The sequence below is a fragment of the Mauremys reevesii genome, linkage group 22 (assembly GCF_016161935.1).
Source record: "Mauremys reevesii isolate NIE-2019 linkage group 22, ASM1616193v1, whole genome shotgun sequence".
Lineage (NCBI taxonomy): Eukaryota > Metazoa > Chordata > Testudines > Geoemydidae > Mauremys > Mauremys reevesii.
Genome location: NC_052644.1, coordinates 16,728,828 through 16,749,923, shown reverse-complemented (window position 1 = coordinate 16,749,923; position 21,096 = coordinate 16,728,828). Strand labels below are relative to the sequence as shown.

The following is a 21,096-nucleotide window of genomic DNA, read 5'->3' as shown; positions in this document are numbered from 1 at the left end:
GTAAAATTAGTCTTCTTTCTAAAAAAAGAATGAAAATGAGATTTTTGAAATTTCTCCAAAATGTTCAGGTCAATCCAGAACATTCTGTTTTGATAAAATTGAAATATTTTGTTCCTTTTTAAAATGAAAAATATAAAAATTCATTTCAATGCAATAAAAAGAAAGTTTTTACCTTACTGAAATGTTTTGTTTTTATTTTCTCAAACAATTTTTCTTTTGAAACATACACGTTTGATGGAAAGTTTTAACAGCTCTTAGTCCAGAAGAATACACTACAAAGCCAGAATATCTGGGTTGTATTTCCTGCTCTAGCAAACATTCCTAGAGAATGTGGCGAGAATTTTCAAAAGTCTCTGGCAGTGGTGTTCTGTATAGGGGCATGGTTTCAGTTGGGGGAAGCTTATTTTGAAAGACTATTCTCTCCCAAACCGGCTTCCTGCTTGATGTACTTTAACTTTTCTTTGTTTAGTTTTTAAACTTTCATTAGCTGCTAGTTCAAAAATATTTTTGGCCTGTTTAATTGTAATTTTTAACACTTGTCAGAGTTTATGCTCCTTTCATGTTCCTGTCATAAATATAAAGGGAAGGGTAATAACCTTTATGTATGCAGTAACATAAATCTCTCCTGACTGTAGTGACCAATGGGGAGAAGATCTTTGGGGCCACGGGTGGGGGGAAGGTTTTATTTGGCCTTTGTTGGTTCCTTCTGGGACAGAGAGCGAGACCAAGCAGGTAAACCAGCTTCTGAAAAAGTATCTGAAATGATATATCTAAAGTTACAAAAATGTAAGTAAAGGCAAGGAAATGCATTAGGATTATCTTTTGTTTTAGCTTGTAAATTTTCCTATGCTAAGAGGTAATTTATTCCTTTTTGTAACTAGAAGTAGAGTCAGAGGAACTGTGTTTTAAATCTTTTTATTTAGCCTGTAAAGTTATTCACATCCTGAATTTGCAGGTGTGATTCTTTTATTTGTTTAAATAAAATTCTTCTTTGAACCTGATTGATTTTTCAGTGTCCTAAAAACCAGGGATTTGGTCTTGTTAACCTATTGATTGTATATTATTCAAGCTCCCTAGAAAAGGGGGTGAAGAGGCTTGAGGGGATATTATGGGGGGAATAGGCCCAAGTGGTGCCTCCTGAATGTTTGTTTCTAAATCACTTGTGGCAGCAATAATGTCCCAGGATAAGGGAAAAGGAATTTGTGCTTTAGTGCTTTAACCTAAACTGTGGAATATACAGGGCCTTTTCTATGCCAATCCCCACATCTGTACCCCCAGAGTTCCTCAGTAGATTTACTTTCAATTTTAATGAGTTTTTGCCTCTCTAACTGCTCTTTTTGATTGTTTTTTAGCCTTGGTGGTATTTCTTTTCTTGGTCCTCTTAATATGATTTTTAAATTTGAGGTATATATTTTACTTGAGCCTGTATTATGGTGTATTTAAAAGTTTCCTACAGCTTCATAAGACATAACACTTTTGGGACTGTACCTTTAAATTTCTGTTAAACTAGTCCAATGATTAACTCCATTCCTTTATCAGTCTTAGTTCTCTCAATGCAGAACGCTACTGCATGTCTGATGTCCAGAGTATATGTATTTAGACCTGTTTGCTCCTGCTGAGGTTAAGGGAATAATGAAGGAAGATGAGTTGTTGGGTTCAATTAAAAGAGGAGGGTATAGTGTGGGTAAAAATTTAGTTTGATGTCAAATATTTGTTCCTAAGCTTTAATTATAGAGTGATCGAGTCATCCCCTTTTCTTTTATTTAGCAAAAGATTTGAGCCCTGGAGTGTATCACTATAAAAATATGTTTTCTAATCCTTTAATCATTTATCTTTCTTCTCTGAACCCTCCCTATTTATCAGCTTCCCTTCCTCAATTGGGGACACCAGAAATGGACACAGTATTTCAATGGCAGAGCCAAAGACAGAGAAATATAACCTTCATAGTCCCAATACTTTAATACCATCCCCATGTCCTCTGGCCCACTGGCTACCCGCAACCTATCTCATTAGCTGGCCTTGTGGATTTCAAAGGAAAAGGGGTACAGTCCTGCTGAGAAAGAAATTGCACCTGTTCAGATTTTTCACATGACAATGTGTGTCTGACTGAACCAGCGTTACAGGACAGGGAATGCAGTGAGCGGGTTCTTGGATATCACCCTGGGGGAACAACAGTAGGAGTGGATTGCAGTGAGAAAGGGGTTGGGCTGGCTCTTCCTGGAGATCTCAGGTTTGGCAGTGGGGACAGCACCTCAGCATCCTGCTGCCAGAGGCAGGAGGCATCCAGGAAACTCTTCTGGCAGAAAGACACAAGTGACCTCTGATGGCATGAGACCTGGCATGTGTCAGAGTTCTCTGGGCTTTGTGGTTATTCCGCATGCTCTTGCACTCCTTGCCTGTGTGAGCCGGAGAACCCCCACCCCTGATGCAAGATGCAATTAAAGGCCTCTGGAAGTTTCCAGCAGAAGTTTCCCCATCCAAGTGGGATGCCTCTGGCCTTTCAATGGGTCAAGCAGTTCCCCTCAGAGCACTGTATAAAACCCCCACAGAGATGCTTTAAGACTTACCTCATTTATGATTTTCTGGGTGCAATCTAGAGCTGGCTGCTAAATATTTCCTGATAAAATCCCACTTCTGTGTGATCACCTCAGAAATCAAAGCAAACTCATTCCTTTCCTGTCCTACCATTGTTTGCAAAATGAGAGGCAGGTCTCATTGCCCACCTATTTGTCTTCTTTTTTTTTTCTGAAAAATTGCGTTAATGAACTTTTCTTTCCTCTCAATAGCCTCCTGGCGCCAATCTCATCAGTGCTCCAGGAATGGAGCAACCATGAGAAAAAAAGACAAGGTGTCCAGCACTCACCGGCAGGCCCTGCCAATCAGGTCCTCCCTTCCACCCTGCAGCACCTCATGTCCGGCCTACAGATCAGCTTTTTGCAGAGGGCAGGAGGTACTGAGGGGAGGAGTTGAGAAGGAAGAGACGAATGTGAGGGTGGGCTCCATGGAAGAGGGGTGGAACAGGGCAGGAAGAGGCAGAATGGAGCAGGACGATGTGGAGCAGGGGTGGGGCCTGGGGCAGAGAGGACCCAAGAGGAAATGAAAAAGTTAGCGCCTCTGCCTACACTGCCCTCCCATTATTTCATAACTGAATCAAACCTTAACAATGTCTCATTCATTTTGAAGTGAATAATCAGAATGTTCCTCCTTAATATGGAGGAAATAGAAACTTTGACTCTCTACTGAGATACTTTTTTTTTGCTTCTTTTCTTGTTCTTTTTTTCATCCATACATTTTTTCCATTCGAAATAGAAACATTCCCATGGAAAAGTTTCTGCCAACGCCTTGCTCTCATACTGAAAGTACACGGAATGGGAGGACAGAAATTGTGCTTAACACGTTCTCTATTTCCTGGGTTTCCTCTATTAAACATTCCTGTGTGACTATCAGCACTTCCTTTGCAGAGGATTGGCTCAAAGAGCCTACACTGGGTGCTCTGCACAGGATGTGGGTTCCCAGTTTGGGGAAGCTCTTTGGGAGGACATTTCTCCCTCCAACCCTGAGGCACAGGGTGGAGTGTCCACATGGCCTCAGTTACTACAAGGTCAGGCACAGCACTAGCAACTCGGTCCTGCCACACTCCCCAGCCAGAGCCTTTTCATTGAATGGAAATGTTCTCGATTCCTGTAGCATGTGGATTTTTCTCATACCCCACTGCCCTTAAACCCCGCACTGACTATCTTTGCAAAGTGACGTCTCAGCTCGATGACATACCACAATTCCACAGTAATCTACACAGACTTCCACTTCCTAGATCCACAGGAATGTGTCCCTTCTGCAGTACAATGTACTGTCCATTGTCTTATGAATTGAAGAAGGTGAATGAGATCCTTTCTTTATTAATTAGCATAAATATTGTTCATGGGGGAGTGAATTAGCTATTCAATCCGTGTGGCTAGCCCCATTCCTATCCCACCAAGTAGTAGATAGAGGAGATTATATTCTTGCTTTTATTCAATTTAAGAAGAAGCTTCATGCAGATGCACAAGTAATTAACAAAAGGTGAATACGTTCCTCTGCTAATATGGGTTCTGCTATGAAAGGAGCAATGCTAACACCATTTACATAGTGTGCTGCATTCCATTTGGCTTATTTCAATGTGCAGAGTCCTTTTCAATGTCTACATTGCCTTTAATAGTGTGTCTCTGCAAGAGTGTTACTGTTCTTGGAGTATACAAACAAGTAGTGGTGAGTCTATTTAAATTTCAACAATGTATGAGCAGCACTGCTCAGAACCAGAAAGTGCTCATATACGTTTATTGACAAAATTAGACAAGTCATCCGCTCTATCAAAAAGAGGAGTAGAGCACATGGAAGGAAAAGGCCACAGACTTACTTATTGTTTTTTCCATTTCTCCTAAAAAAGAGAAAAAATATATTTAAAGATAACAATAGCACCTTTTGTAATATATGACCAAGAACAAAGGTAACTACTTCTGTTAAAATATCAGCCTTGTATTTATTGGAGAATAGCTCTGAGGAGCAAGTGACACAGTGAACGTTTTATCATACTGTCTAAGGCCGGAAGGAAACACTCAAAATCTATTACATGCACCAGAGAACTTCCCCGAAACAATTCATTTTTGCAATAGAGCAGTTCCTTTAGAAAAAAATGTCAAGTGATGAAGGATGCACCACAACCTCTCATCAATTGTAACAATGGCTAATCACCCTCACTCTTAAAAATGTATACCTTATTGCTAGTCTGACTTTCCTAGTTTCAGTTTCCAGCCACTGGATTTTGTTAGACCATTCTCTTCTAGGCTAAAGAGCCCATTATCACATATATGTTCTCTGTCTACATATGGCTAGAGTGTATCCAAGCCACCCCTTTTCTTTGGCGAACTAAATAGATTGAGCTCTTTGAGTGTATCACTATAACACATGTTATCTAACTCTTAATCATTCTGGTGCTCTTCTATGAAGCCTCTCCAGTTTGGCAACTTCCTTCTTCAGTTGGGGACAGCAGAACTGCACTCAGTATTCCAGCAACCGAGCCATATTGAGCTAATATAATGCCTATAGTCCCACTAACATCATCCCCATGCCATCTTGTTTGGGCCTAGTGAACACTTTCTCTCCCCTCCTGAAGGGCTTCTGTGAGCTCCAGTGAATGGGGTACAGTTTTTCTCAGACAGAAATTGCACTCACCAGCAGACACCATCAATCAGCTCCTCCTCCACCCTAGCGTCTCCTCTTCCTTTCCCACCGCTGATCAGAGGCCACTCTTCTGCAGAGGCAGGAGGCGCTAAGGGGGAGGAGCCGAGGAAGGAAGAGGTGGAATGAGGCGGGCACTCTTGAGAGAGGGGTGGAGCAGCGTCAGAAGAGGAAGAGTGGGAGTAGGAACAGGTGGGGCAGGGGTGGGGCCTTCAGGAAGGGGTATAGTTGGGACAGGGCGTTGGGCAGAGAGGTGGTCAAGTTCCCGCGAGGAAATCAAAAGTTGGCACCTGTGCCTATACTGCCCACACATTATTTCATAACTGAATCAAACTTAACAATGTCTTCTTCATTTTGAAGTGAAAAATCAGAATATTCCTTTTCAATATGTAGGAAATGGAAACTTTTTACTCTAATGAGATGCTCTTCCAACTTCCTTGTTCTTTTTTTAATTACAAACAGTAGTTTTTGGCCTGAAATAAACATATTCCCATGGAAAGGTTTTGTCAACACCTTGCTCTCATAGAGAATACATGGGACCCGAAGACAGAATATCCAGGTTCTATTTCCTACTCTAGCAAACATTCCTTTGTGACTAATTAACATCCTAATTAACATCATCCCTCTGGTTCTGGCCCTCTGGTTTGGGGCCCAGCTTAACACTTTCCTACTGAAGGGCTTATGTGAACTCCAGTGAAAGGGGTACCCTTTTTCGTAGACAGAAATTGCACTCACAAGCAGGCCCCACCAATCAGCTCCTCCCCCTCCACCGCAGTGCCTCCTGCTCACCACTGATCATTTCTTTCTGGAGAGGGCAGAAGGCGCTGGAGGTGGGACAGGGGACGAGGTTGGGGTACGCTTGGGAGGGGAGGAACAGGGCAGGAAGAGGTAGAGTGGCGGGCATGGATGGGGCCTTAGGTGAAGGAGGTTAGGAGAGGCAGGGCCTGGGGCAGAGAGGTTGTCAAGGACCCCTGTGGAAATCAAAAAGTTGGTGCCTGTGCCTACACTACCCTCCTGTGTTTGGGTAACTGTATCGAAACTTAACAATGTCTCCTTCATTTTGAAGTGAAAAATCAGAATATTCCTTTTTAACTCGGAGGAAATAGAAACTTGCCTCTACTGAGAAGCTTTTGTTCTTTCTTGTGCTTTTTTTCACCCAAAATGTTTGTTTCCACCTGAAATAGAAATATTCCCATGGAAAGTCTCTGCCAACATCTTCCCCTCATAGTGAATACACCGCTCCAGAAGAAAGAGTATCTAGGTTCTCTTTCCTGCTCTAGCACACATTCCTGTGTCAATATTATTAGCCTTCCTTTGCAGGAAATTGTCCAAGAGTCTACACTGGGTGCTCTCCACGGGATGTGGTTTCAGTTTCGGGGAGGCTCTTTAGGAAGGACAATTCTCCCTCCTTCCGTGAGGCACAGGGTGGAGTGTCTGCATGGCCTCAGTAACTACAAGGTCAGGCACAGAACTAGCAACTCGGTCCTGCCACACCCCCAGCCAGAGCTTCTTCATTTAATGGATATGTTCAGTTCCTGTAGCGCGTGGATGTTTTTCCTATCGTACCCGACTGCCCTTGAACCTCTGCCTCTTTGACTTTCTTTGCCAAGTGATGTCACAGCTTGATGACATTCCACAATTCCAGAGTAATCTACACAGAACTTCCCATATCCATGGGGCATGCAATGATAGCGTCCCTTCCGCAGTTGAAATTGTTCTAACCATTAAGGCCACACTTAGTTTGGCCAGTCAACTGTAACTATTGAGTAAAGTAGGCAAACTCACCCTTTTCCTCCTGGAGTTGTTCTGCAAAAAAAAAAACATTGGGGAGGAGAAGAAAACAGTTCAGTGTATGTCCATTGACTTATGAATTGAAAAGGGTGAATGAGATCGTTTCTTTCTTGATTAGCATAAATATTGGCCATGGATAGTCAATTAGCTCTTCAATCCGTATTAGCCCCATTCCTATCCACTATGTAGTAGATAGAGGAGAATATATTTTGCTTTAATCAATTTTAGAAGAAGCTTCATGGCCACAAGTAACTAAAAGGTGAATATGAAACACTACGCTCCTCTGCTAATATGGGTTCTGCCATGAAAGGAGCAGTAACACCATTTACATCATGAGCTGAATTCAATTCACTTATTTAAATGCAGAGTCCTTTCAATGTGTACATTGCCTTCATGGTGTGTCTCTGCAAGGGCGTTATGGTTCTGGAAGCTACAAACAGGTAGTGGTGAGTCTATTTAAATTTCAACAATGTATGAGCAGCACTGTCAGAACCAGCAAGTCCTCATATACAGTATTGACAAAATCAGCCAAGTCATCCGCTCTATCAAAAAAGAGGAGACGAGCACATGGAAGAAAAAGGCTACAGACTTACTTCGCTTATTGTTTTTCCTTTTCTCCTAAAAATTAGAAAAATATTTAACGATAACAATAGCACCTTTTTGTAATATATGGCCAAGAACAAAGGTAACTATTAGTTAAAATATCAAAAGCTTTATTTATTGGAGAATAGCTGTGAGGAGCTAGTGACACAAATGAACATCATACTGTCTAAGGCCGGAAGGAAACACTCTCAAAATCTATTAAACGCGTCTTGCCGAGAACTTCCCCAAGCAATTCATATTTGCAGTAGAGCAGTACCCGCCCTCAAAATGTCCAGTGATAGAGGATGCACCACAACCCCTCGTCAATGGTAACAATGGCTAATCACCCTCACTCTTAAAAATTTAACCCTTATTTCTAGTCTGACTTTCCTAGTTTCAGCTTCCAGCCATATTCGGTGTTAGATTAAAGAGCCCATTATCACATATATGTTCTCTGTCTACATATGGCTAGAGTGTAACCAAGCCAATTCTTTTCTTTGGTGAGCTAAATAGATTGAGCTCTTTCAGTCTATCACTATAACACATGTTATCTAATCCTTTAATCATTCTGCTGCTTTTCTATGAACCCTCTCCAGTTTGTCAACTTCCTTCTTCAGCTGGGGACACCAGAACTGCACTCAGTATTCCAGGAACTGAGCCATATATTGACCTAATATAACCCCACAGTCCTAATTAACATCATCCCCATGCCCTCTGGTTTGGGGCCCAGTGAACACTTTCCTACTGAAGGGCTTGTTTGAGCGCCAGTGAAAGGGGTACCCTTTTCTGAGACAGATATTGTACTCACAGGCAGACTAACAATCAGCTCCTCCTCCACCGCAGTGCCTCCTGCTCACCACTGATCAGTTCTTTCTGGAGAGCAGAAGGCACTGGGGTGGGTAGGGGAGGAGCTGAAGAAGGAAGCGGTAGAATGAGGGTGGGGCACTCTTGGGAGTGGGGGAACAGGCAGGGCCGGCTCAAGGTTTTTTGCTGCCTGAAGCAAAAATATTTTTGGCTGCCCCCCACCATGTCCTGGGCTCTCTCACCCCAGCTGCCTACCCTGGGTGGGGATAGGACAATTCTTCTTCCATCCCTGAGGGACAGGGGTGGAGTGTCTGCATGGCCTCAGTGTGAAATAGAGCAAGAACAGACAGAGATTTCAATGCATGACAGTCTCTGTTAGCAAGAGTCAGGCTAGCTGTAACCCTAATAATGTGAGATTTGTAGAAGCAAGGATTGTGTGAAGTGAGTGGGAAAGAACTGGGGGAGAAGTCGTTGTGACCTTGTTTCGATAATAAGGAATGTAAATTGGCATCTGAATAGAACTGAGAAAAATAAGATAACAAAATAGCCTATGTATAAACAAAATGCAGCTGTTGCTCATTATTGTAGGTAACAAAATTATAAATGACTGCTGTAATTGTTTACTTGGAGCGAGACCTGCCTAGGAATGGGGCTGGCTAACCCTGTGTCCTAGGGCACTCACTCTCTATACAATCGTAAAGAGAAAATAAAGTATGTGATTCTGCTGAACCCAACCAAAAGTGAGAACAAGTTTTTCTCCAACATTAGTTACAAAAAGGTCAGGCACAGCACTAGCAACTCGGGTCTCCTGCACTCCCCAGCCAGAGCTTCTTCATTGAATGGATATGTTCGGTTCCTGTAGCGTGTGGATTTTCTTTCTGTCATACCCGACTGCCCTTGAATCCCTGCACTCTATGACTTTCTTTGTGAAGAGCTGGTGAGGTCTAGGCTTGATTACATACCACGATTCAATAGTAATCTACACAGACCCTCCCCACTTCCTAGATCCACGGAGCATGCAATGATAGTTTCTCACTGTCGCTGAAGTTGTTGCAACCAATACAGGGCACACGAAGTTTGGTTAGTCAACTGTAACTACTGAGTAAAATAGGAAAACTCACGCTTTTCCTCCTGGAGTTCTTCTGCAAAAGAACAATGGGGAGGAGAAGAAAACAGTTCAGTGTATGTCCATTGACTTATGAATAGAAAAGGTTGAATGATATAGTTTCTTTGTTGATTAGCATAAATATTGGCCATGGATAGTCAATTAGCTCTCAATCTGTGGGCTAGCCTCATTCCTATCTCACTACATAGTAGATAGAGGAGAGTATATTCTTGCTTTAATTAATTTAAAAGAAGTTTTTTTGCCACAAGTAACTAGCAAAGGTGAATATGGAAACACTACGCTCCTCTGCTAATATGGGTTCTGCCATGATGCAGTAACACCATTTACATCATGAGCTGAATTCCATTTGCTTATTTAAATGCAGAGTCCTTTCAATGATAAAATTGCATATCATGGTGTGTCTCTGAAAGAGCGATATGGTTCTTGGAAGCTACAAACAGGTAGAGGGTTAGTATATATAAATTTCAACAATGTATGAGCAGCACTGCTCTAGACCAGGAAGTGTTCATGTACGTTATTGACAAAATTAGCCATAATCTCCTCTATCAAAACAAGGAGTAGAGCACATGGAAGAAAAAGGCCACAGACTTACTTATTGTCTTTTCCATTTCTCCAAAAAAGAACAAAAATATATTTAAAGATAACAATAGCTCCTTTTGTAATATTTGGATAAGAACAAAGGTAACTAATAGATAAAATATCAAAAGCTCTCTTTATGGAGAATAGCTGTGAGGTGAACAAGTGACACAATGAACATCACTCTGTCTAAGGCCGTAAGGAAGCACTTTCATCATCTATTGAATGCGTCAGAGGACTTCCCCCAAACAATTCATGTTTGCAGTAGAGCAGTACCTTTAGAAAAAATTGTCCAGTGAATGAGGATCCACCACAACCCCCTGTAAATTGTTAGAAAGGCTATTCACCTTCACTCTGAAAAATTTATACTTTGTTTCTAATCTGACTTTCCTAGTTTCACTTTCCAGCCATTGGATTTTGCTAGACTAAAGAGTCCATTATCACATAAATGTTCTCTCTGTCTACATATGGCTAGAGTGTAACCAAGCCACCTTTTCTTTGGTGAGCTAAATAGATTGAGCTCTTTGAGTCTATCACTATAACACATGCTATCTAATCCTTTGATCATTCTGGTGCTCTTCTCTGAACCTCTCCAGTTTCGCAACTTCTTTCTTCAGTTGGGGACACCGGAACTCCACTCAGTATTCCAGCAACAGAGCCAAATACTAAGCTAATATAACCCCTATTGTCCTAATTAACTTTATCCCCATGCCCTCTGGTTTGGGGCTTAGCGAACACTTTCCTACTGAAGAGCTTGTGTGAGCTCCAGTGAAAGGGGTACCCTTTTTCTGGAGACAGAAATTGCACTCACAGGAAGGCCACACCAATCAGCTCCTCCCTCTTCACCTCAGCGCCTCCTACTCACCGCTGATCACCTCTTCTGGAGAGGGCAGAAGGCGCTGAGGGGGGAGGAGCTCAGTAAGGAAGTGGTGGAATGAGGGTGGGGCACTCTAGGGGGAAGAACAGGGCAGGAAGAGGCGGGAGTTAGAGTGGGTAAAGACGGGGCCTTGAGGAAAGGGGTATAGTAGTGGCAGAGCCTGGGGTAGAGAGGTTGTCAAGTACCCATGAGAAAATAAAAAGTTGGCACCTGTGCCTCACACTGACCCTGCACAATATTTCGTAAACTGAATCTTAACAATGTCTCAGTTCCTGCTCTATTAAAACAGGAACGTGGGCTGAGGTCTAATAACTCAATGATTTCTCTTTTCAATCTACAAGACTCCTACACAGCAGTAGAGCACACAGAAGAAAAAGGACAAAGACTTACTCATTCTCTTTCCAAATCTCCTGAAAAAGAAAAAATAACTAAAGATAACAAGCGCACCTTTTGCAATAATATGGCCAAGAAGAAAGATAACAGAGTTAAAATTTCAACAGCTGTATTTATTGGAGAACAGCTGCGAGGGAGCAAGTGACACAATGAAAATGATGGTGTCTAAGGCCGGAAGGAAGCACTGTCATCATCTACAACATGCTCCAGAGAACTTCCGCCAAACAATTCATGTTTGCAGTAGAGCAGTACCTTTATAAAAAAATGTCCAATGATGGAGGATGCACCATAATCTCTCGTCAATTGTAACAATGATTAATCACCCTCACTTTTAAAAATTTAAATGTTATTTCTAGTCTGAATTTCCTAGTTTCACTTTCCAGCCATTGGATAGTTTGCTAGACTAAAGAGCCCATTATCATATATATGATCTCTATCTACATATGTTTAGGGTGTAATCAATTCACCTCTTTTCTTTGGTGAGCTAAATAGATTGAGCTCTTTGAGTTTATCTCTATAACATATGCTCTCTAATCCTTTAATCATTCTGATGCTCTTCTATGAACCTCTCCAGTTTGACAACTTCTTTCTTCAGTTGGGGACACGGGAACTGCACTCAGTATTCCAGCAACAGAGCCTAATACTGAGTTATTGTAACCCCTAGAGTACTAATTAACATCATCCCCATGCTCTCTGGTTTGGGGCCTAATAAACACATTCCTACTGAAAGGCATGTGTGAGCTCCAGTGAAAGGGGTACCCTTTTCTGAGACAGAAATTGCACTCACAGGCAGGCCCCACCAATCAGCTTCTCCCCCTCCACCACAGCGCCTCCTGCTCACCACTGATCAGCTCTTGTGGAAAGGACAGGTGGCGCTGGTGGGGGAGGAGACGTGGAAGGAAGATGTGGAATGATGGTGGGGCACTCTTGGCAGGGAGAACAGGGCAGGAAGAGGCAGAGTTAGAGTGGGCAAGGTTGGGGCGCCAGCTCTAGGCACCAGCATGGCAAGCATGTGCTTTGGACTGCACTTTCCAAGGGGCTGCACTCCCACCTCCGCCCCCCCCTTTTTTTTCCCTTGGGGAGCAAAAAGCCGGAAACCGGCCCTGAACCAACATGTTCCCTGTCAGCTGAGGCTTTCAGGCTGAGCTGGAACTGACACTGCAGTTTTGGCTTCAGTTGCTACATGGTGCTCATGACAGCCTGAGTTTCACAGGCTGCACTGCAGTTCAGGCTGCCCTGCCACTGGGGAGCCAGTGCATCATCCCCTGGAGCTGAGCCTGGGCTGCGAAGGCGAGAGGGGCTCAGATCCGGGGGATGATGCTCTGGCTCTCCAGCGGCAGGGCAGCCTGAACTCCAGTCCAGCCTGCGTGTGAGGAGCCAGGGAGGGAGGGAAGTGGGGCCAGAGATGCAGGCAGGGAGGAGGGGTCCTGCTGCCGCTGTTGCTTTGCTCTGAGTCTCCCCAGGGCCACGCAGTGTTTCCCTGCTCGAGTGGGTTGTGCAGAGCACCGCTGGGCTGGGCAGGGAGCGCGGATCTGGGCTGACACACTGACAGGGAGAGTGGCTGGGCAGTCCAAGCTGCCAGGGAGCTGCCACCTCCTGCCCCCGGACCCAGCCCGCCACCCACATCCCCCACCACAGCCCTGCGCTGCCTGCCCTGGGCAGGGAGAGGCAGAGCCCGGCTCTGAGCGGGGCAGCGGGGGATACTGCCCTGCCGGGGGACTCCCGCAGCTCGGGCACCTGGTGGGGGTCAGTGTCTGTCCTCTCGGCTCTGCCTGTAGGGGGCTGGGGAAGCAGCTGTTAGCACCTGCCCCTCTCAGCCCCTGCACCCCCCATCCCGCTCACAGCCTCTTTGCTTTTACCTCCCCCCATCGCTCCTTCCCTACCCCCCGTCCCCGTGTACTCTCCCTTCTCCCGCACCGCTCCCCATGAACCCATTCCCAGCCCTCTCCTCCTGCACTTCCCCTTCCCCTGCACTTCTTATCCCAAGCAACCCTCTTGATACCTCCTCTCCTCCTCCACCCTCCTCTGCGAGTACATCACACCCTGCTTCTCTGCCAGTGTAGAGCCCCAAGCACCCCCACACCCACTCCTCTGCCTGAACTCTCTTTAATAGATCCCCATCCGTTTATGGGTACAAGGTTTGAGGGTTAGTCCCTATGCCTCCCATGTGCATTTGGAGCACTAAAGATGTGGTTGGGGAGGGGCGAGATTTATACTAAAGTGAAATAAAAATAGAGAAACGGTTTGATCCCACTGCAAGTGTAAATGGGAATTGCTGTAATGAACGAGGAGGTCATGTTTGGAGGTGAGGAGCCCAGGCTAGGGTAGCAGAGTGTGGGTGGGGAGGGCACGGGTTGGGGGGAGGAGGCCATAGCTCAGGTGGGGGGCAGCCAGAATATTTTGCTTGGGTCAGCAAAAAAGCTAGATCCAGCCTTGCTTGAAGGAAGGGGTATAGTAGTGGCAGGGCCTGGAGCAGAGAGGTGGATGAATACCCACGAGGAAATCAAAAGTTGGCACCTGTGTCTACATTGACCCCACATTATTTTGTAACTGAATCAAATCTTAACTATGTCTCAGTTCCTGCTCTATCAAAACAGGAAAGTGGGTGAGGTCTAATAACTCAATGATTTTTCTTTTCATTCTACAAGACTCCTACACAGAAGTAGAGAACACGGAAGAAAAGGACCACAGACTTACTCATTCTCTTTTCCAAGTCTCCTAAAAAGAAAACAATATATTTAAAGATAATAATAGCACCTTTTGTAATATGATGGACAAGTAGAAAGATAACTAATAGTTGAAATATCAAAAGCTGTATTTATTGGAGAATAGTTGTGAGAGTAAGTGACACAATTAAAATCATGGTGTCTAAGGCTGGAAGGAAGCATTCCCATCATCTATAACATGGTCCAGAGAACTTCCCCCAAACAATTAATGTTTGCAGTAGAGCAGTACCTTTAGAAAAAAATTCCAGTGATGGAAGATGCAGCACAAACCCTCGTAAATTGTAACATTGGCTAATCACCTCACTCTTAAAAATTTATACCTTATTTCTAGTCTGACTTTCCTAGCATCAGTTTCCAGCCATTGGATTTTGCTAGACCATTATCTGCCAGACTAAAGAGCCAATTATCACATATATGTTCTCTATCTACATACGTCTAGAGTGTAACCAAGTCACCCCTTTTCTTTGGTGAACTAAATAGATTGAGCTTGTCATGAATAGTTAGTAAAGGGTTAAAACATAGTACCTGGTAGGCACCTGACCTGAGGACCAATCAGGGAAGAGAATTTGAAACTCCTAGGAGGGAACTTTTTCCCTCTGTTTCTGTGTGTGTTGTTCTTAGCCGTTTGGAGTTACAAGAGTCCAGATGTTTTAATCAAGTCTGCTACAAATTTCCATCTTTCTGAACTAATTTCTTCTAGTCAAAATAGTGAGTATTAGAAAGGTACTTTGTGTCCTCATCTAATAATCCTATGTTTGCAATTCTGTGTGTTTGCTATTGATTATTCTTAATTCTGCCTGTATTGCTTGTACTGAGAAGGAGAGAGGATTCTCTCCAGAACATAGCAAGGTTATACCCTATGAGTGTCCAGCTTGGACTTATAGAGATTCTGTATTTTCTTGTTTTTCTTTTAATAAATTCTTTTTATAAAGATTTGATTAAATCCCTCTACTGTGGATACAGGGGGAGGGGCTAAGAAACTCTCTCTCGGTGGTGAGACAGACTTATCTCCGGGCAGAGAGGAGGGGAAGGTTTCTCTCTCTGTGAGTTGATCTGTGTTTCCCAGGGAATGTCTTTGGAAAGAGGCAGGGGAAAATAGGTGTCCCGGCCCACGTAATTGACCGGGTGGTGGCGGCAAAAGGACCTACCCTAGGATTTTAGGGTGGGGGATACATGTTGGTCCTCAACTTGAAACCCCCAGTTTCAAGTGAGGGTAAAACCATGACAGAGCTCTTTGAGTCTATCACTATAACACATGATATCTAATCCTTTAATCATTTAATCTAATCCTGTGCTCTTCTATGAACCCTCTCCAGCTTGACAACTTCTTTCTTCTGTTGGGGATTACAGAACTGCACTCAGTATTCCAGCAAAAGAGCCAAATGCAGAGCTAATATAACCACTATAGTCCTAAATAAGAACATCCCCATACCCTCTGGTTTGGGGCCTAGCGAACACTTACCTTCTGAAGGGCTTGTGTGAGCTCCAGTGAATGGAGTATATTTTTTGAGACAGAAATTGCACTCACCATCAGATACTATCAGTGATGAGCTGCTAAAATCTTAACAACCGGTTCCCTATTAAAAATTCTGATTTAAGGGATGTGCCAGAGCATGTATTTTTTGTACCAATAGGGTTACCATACATCTGTATTTTCAGGAGGAATTTTTAAAATTAAAAATTTTAAAAATTCCGCCCAGACAGCGATTTAAGAACCGAAAAGCCTGACATGTCCAGGAAAATACAGATGTATGTTAACCCTACCTAAAGTTCTTTTTTAAAAAGATGGGCCTGAACTAAAAATGAGCTCCGTTTCACATGTGTGGGTCCCTGCCACTCCCTGGGGGTGTGCTAAGGTGACCAGATGTCCCAATTTTATAGGGACAGTCTCAATTTTTGGGTATTTTTCTTATATAGGCACCTATTACCCTCACTCCGTCCTGATTTTTCACTCTTGCTGTCTGGTCACCCGAGGGTGTGCACATGTGTGGGTCCCCGCTGCACCCTGTCCCCCACATTTAAGCAGGTGTGTAGGGTTAATGCCCAAAGAACAGCAGGGCACCAGTGGACAAGGGGCTGGCTGGAGGCAGGGGAGTGTGACACGGGCTGGCTGTGGGCAGGTGATGCAGACAGGGGCTGGCTGCAGACAGGGGCTAGCTGTGGCAGGGGCTGTGGGGAGCTGCCAGCAGGGGGTGGCGGCCGGTGGCTGCCGGCTGGGGGGGGCTGGGGGATGGGGGGGGCTGGGGGTCGCTGGGGGCTGGGGGTGGCTGTGGGTAGCTGCGGGCAGGGGGTGGCTGTTGCAGGGACTGGCTGCGGGCAGGGGTGGCTGCAGGTGGCTGTGGGCAGGGGCTGGCTGTGGCAGGCTGTGGCAGGGGTGGCTACAGGGACTGGCTGCCCGCACGGGGTGGCTGCAGGTGGCTGTGGGCAAGGGCTGGCTGTGGCAGGCTGTGGCAGGGTGGCTACGGGTAGCTGCCCGCAGGGGGTGGCTGCAGGTGGCTGTGGGCAGGGGCTGGCTGTGGCAGGCTGTGGCAGGGGTGGCTGGGTAGCTGCCCGCAGGGGTGGCTGCAGGTGGCTGCGGGCAGAGGGTGGCTGTGGGCCGGGGCTGGCTGCGGACAGGGGCTGGCTGCGGACAGGGGCTGTGGGTAGCTGCCAGCAGGGGGTGGCTGCAGGCAGGGGGTGGCTGGGGGTCGCTGCGGGCTGAGGGTGGCTGTTGGGGGGGGTGGCTGCGGGCAGGGGGTGTCTGCAGGTGGCTGTGGGCAGGGGCTGGCTGTGGCAGCGGGTGGCTGTGTGTAGCTGCCGGCTGGGGGTGGCTGCAGGTGGCTGTGGGCAGGGGGTGGCTGTGGGCAGCTGCGGGCAGGGGCTGGCTGCAGGTGGCTGCAGGCGGAGGGTGACTGTTGCAGGGGTTGGCTGCGGGCAGGGGCTGGCTGCGGACAGGGGCTGGCTGCGGACAGGGGCTGTGGGTAGCTGCGGGCAGAGGGTGGCTGTGGCAGGGGGTGACTGCGGGTGGCTGTGGGCAGGGGCTGGCTGCGGACAGGGACTGGCTGCGGCAGGGGGTGTGGGTAGCTGCCAGACGCGGGTGGCTGCCGGTGGCTGCGGGCCGGGGGTGGCTGCGGTAGCTGCCGGCAGGGGTGGCTGCAGGTGACTGCCGGCAGGGGTGGCTGTGGCTGCAGGTGGCTGCGGGCAGAGGGTGGCTGCTGTTGGGCTGGCTGTGGGTGGCTGCGGGCAGGAGTGGCTGTGGCTACAGGTGGCTGCGAGCAGGGGGTAGCTGCGGGCAGGGGGTGACGCCGGGCTGTGGCTGGGGGCAGGGGCTGGCGGTGGCAGAGGGTGGCTGTGAGTAGCTGCCGGCAGGGGGTGGCTGCAGGTGGATGTGGGCTGGGGGTGGCTGCGGGTAGCTGCCTGCAGGGGGTGGCTGCCGGTGGCTGCAGGCGGAGGGTGGCTGTTGCTGGGGGGGGCTGGGGGCTGGGGGTGGCTGCGGGCCGGGGGTGGCTGCAGGTGGCTGTGGGCAGGGGGTGGCTGTTGCAGAGGCTGGCTGCGGGCAGGGGCTGGCTGTGGGAGGGGCTGGCTGCGGACAGGGACTGGCTGCCGGCAGGGGTGGCTGCAGGTGGCTGCGGGCAGGGGTGAAGACGGGCTGTGGCTGGGGGCAGGGGAGCGTTAGTCACACGGGGAGGGGCTGGGAGCAGCCCGAGCAGCAGGACTCAGCCGGGGACTCACCCGGCAGCAGCAGGAGCCCCACGGCCAGAAGTACAAGGAGCAGCAGCAACAGGGCCAGGACGCAGCCCACATGGCTCCTGCAACGCAACGCAACGCATCTCCCTGGTGGCCGGGAGGAGGAATTACAGGCTTCCCAGCCCAAGTCCATCAAAGCTTCCTCGCAGGAAAGCCAGTTAACAAGCGGTTCTAAAACCGCTTCTAAATTTAACAACCGGTTTGTGTGAACCGGTGTGAACAGGCTCCAGCTCACCCCTGGATACCATCAGTCAGCTTCTCCCCCTCCACCCTAGCATCTCCTGCCACCACTGATCAGCTCTTCTGCACAAGGCAGGAGGAGCTGGGCGGGAGGAGCCAAGGAAGGAAGAGGCGGAAGCAGGGCGGGGCACTCTTGGGAGAGGGGTTGGAGCAGGACAGGAAGAGGCAGAGTGGGAGCGGGAAGTGATGGGGCAGGGGTAGGTCCTTGAGGGAAGGGGTACAGTTGGGACAGGGCGTTGGGCAGAGAGGTGGTCAAGTACTGCCAGGATATCAAGAAGTTGGCACCTGTGCCTAAACTGCCCCCACATGATTGGGTAACTGAATCGAAGCTTAACAATGTCTCCTTCATTTTGAATTGAAAAATCAGAATATTCCTTTTTAATATGGAAGAAATAGAAACTTTTGATTCTACTGAGATGCTTTTGCTTCTTTCTTGTTCTTTTTTTCATCCAAAAAGTTTTTTTCCACCTGAAATGGAGACATTCCCATGGAAAGTTTCTGACAATACCTTGCTGTCATAGTGAGTACACGGGATCGGAAGACAGAGTATCTAGGTTCCATTTCCTGCTCTAGCACACATTCCTGTGTCAATATGAGCACTTCCTTTGCAGGGAAATTGTCAAAGAGCCTCACTGGGTGCTCTGCACAGGATGTGGTTTCAGTTTAGGGAAGGTCTTTGGGGAGGACAACTCTCCCTCCATCCCTGAGGCACATGCATGGTCTCAGTTATTACAATGTGAGGTACAGGACTGGCAAATCAGTCCTGCCACACTCCCCATCCAGAGCTTTTTCACTGAATGGATATGTTCAGTTCCTTTAGCACGTGGCTGTTTTTTCTCTCATACCCTACTGCCCTTGAACGCCCGCCCATCTGACTTTCTTTGAAAAGTGAGGTCTCATCTCGATGACATACCACAATTCTAGAGTAATCTATATAGACCCTCCACTTCCCTTTAATTTGGTTAGTTGACGGTAACTATTCATTAAAATAGGCAAACTCACCCATTTCCTCCAGGGGTTCCTCTGCAAAAGAACAATGGTGAGGAGAAGAAAACAGTTCAGTGTATGTCCATTGATTTATGAATTGAAGAAGGTGAATGAGATCGTTTCTTTCTTGAATAGCATAAATATTGGCCGTGGGTAGTGAACTACCTGTTCAATCCATGGGCTAGCCCCATTCCTATCCTACTATGTAGTAGATAGAGGAGAGTATATTCTTGCTTTAATCAATTTAAGAAGAAGCTTCATGGCCACAAGTAAACGGCAAAAGGTGAATATGAAACATGACGCTCCTCTGCAGATATGGGTTCTGCTATGACAGGAGCAGTAACACCATTGCCTTTCATAGTGTGTCTCTGCAATGGTGTTATGGGTCTTGGCGGATATAAACAACTAGTGGGTGAGTCTATTTAAATTTCAACAATGTATGAGCAGCACTGCTCAGAACCTGCAAGTGTTCACATACATTATTGACAAAATTAGCCAGGTAATCTGCTCTATCAAAAAGAGGGGTAGAGTACATGGAAGAAAAAGGCCACAAACTTACTTATTGTCTTTTCCATTTCTCCTAAAAAAGAGAAAAATATATTTAAAGATAACAATAGCATCTTTTATAATATATAGCCAAGAAAAAAGGTAACTAATAGTTAAAATATGGAAAGCTGCATTTATTGGAGAATAGCTGTGAGGGAGCAATTGACACAATGAACATCATACTGTCTAAGGCCGGAAGGACACACTCCCATAACCTATTATATGCATCAGAGAACTTCCCCCTAACAATTCATGTTTGCATTAGAACAGTTCATTTAGAAAAATGTGCAGTGATGGAGGATTCACCACAGCGCCCTGTAAATTGTTAGAAAGGGTAAAGATTCTCACTTTTAAAAATTTATACCTTATTTCTAATCTGACTTTCCTAGTTTCCGTTTCCAGCCATTGGATTTTGCTAGACTAAAGAGCTGATTATCACATATATGTTCTCTGTCTACATATGTCTAGAGTGTAATCAAATCACCCCTTTTCTTTGGTGAGCTAAACAGATTGAGCTCTTTGAATCTATGACTATAACACATGTTATCAAATCCTTTAATCATTCTGGTGCTCTTCTATGAACTTTCTCCAGTTTGACAACTTCTTTCTTCTGTTGGGGACACGGAACTGCACTCAGTATTCCAGCAACAGAGCCAAATACTCAGCTAATATAACTCCTAGAGTCCTAATTAACATCCTTCCCATGCCCTCTGGTCTGGGGCCTAGTGAACACTTTCCTACTGAAGGGCTTGTGTGAGCTCCAGTGAAAGCGGTGTCCTTTTTCTGAGACACAAATTGCACTCAGAAGCAGACCTCACCAATCAGCTCCTCCTCCACAGCAGTGTCTCCTGCTCACCACTGATCAGCTCTTCTGGAGAGGACAGAAGGCTCTGGATGGGGGTGGAGCTGAGTAAGAAAGTGCGGTACTCTTGGGGGGCAGGGAGAACAGGGCAGGAAGAGGCAGAGTTAGAGCATGCAAGGACGTGGTCTTGAGGGAAGGGGTATAGTAGGGGCAGGGCCTGGGGCAGAGAGGTTGTCAAATACCCACGAGAAAATAAAAAAATTTGGTATCTATGCCTACACTGACCCCACATTATTTCGTAACTGAATCGAATCTTAACAATGTCTCAGTTCCTGCTCTCTCAAAACAGGAAAGTGGGATAACTCAATGATTTTTCTTTTCATTCTACAAGACTCCTACACAGCAGTAGAGCACATGGAAGAAAAAGGACAAAGACTTACTCATTCTCTTTCCAAGTCTCTTGAAAAGAAAAAAATATTTAAAGATAACAGTAGCACCTTTTGTAATAATATGGCCAAGAAGAAAGATAACAGTTAAAATATTAAAAGTGGTTGTGGCAGAGCTCTGACCTTGCTCCCATGGGTCCTGCGCTTCTAGGTGGTTTATGCTAGCCTCAGTGGCTCACTGTGACCCTCCATGTAGCCCTACTCTCTAGGGCCAGGGTTACAGTCTACTGAGCCCTTTTCATCATAGGCCTGCAAGGAGG

General features: G+C 46.2%; 1 protein-coding gene across 1 annotated transcript in view; it reads right to left on the bottom strand.

Annotated features, from left to right (window-relative positions):
* Positions 1–14,056: 14,056 nt before the first annotated feature.
* LOC120388859 overlaps positions 14,057–21,096 on the bottom strand; it is a 69,391-nt gene continuing 62,351 nt past the window's right edge. Inside the window, exons 15-17 of the mRNA XM_039510950.1 lie at positions 19,602–19,622; positions 19,058–19,078; positions 14,057–14,081 (exon numbers count right to left, since the gene is read on the bottom strand). Coding sequence (XP_039366884.1) covers positions 14,057–14,081; positions 19,058–19,078; positions 19,602–19,622 — 67 coding nt within the window. The remainder of the gene's footprint in view (positions 14,082–19,057; positions 19,079–19,601; positions 19,623–21,096) is intronic.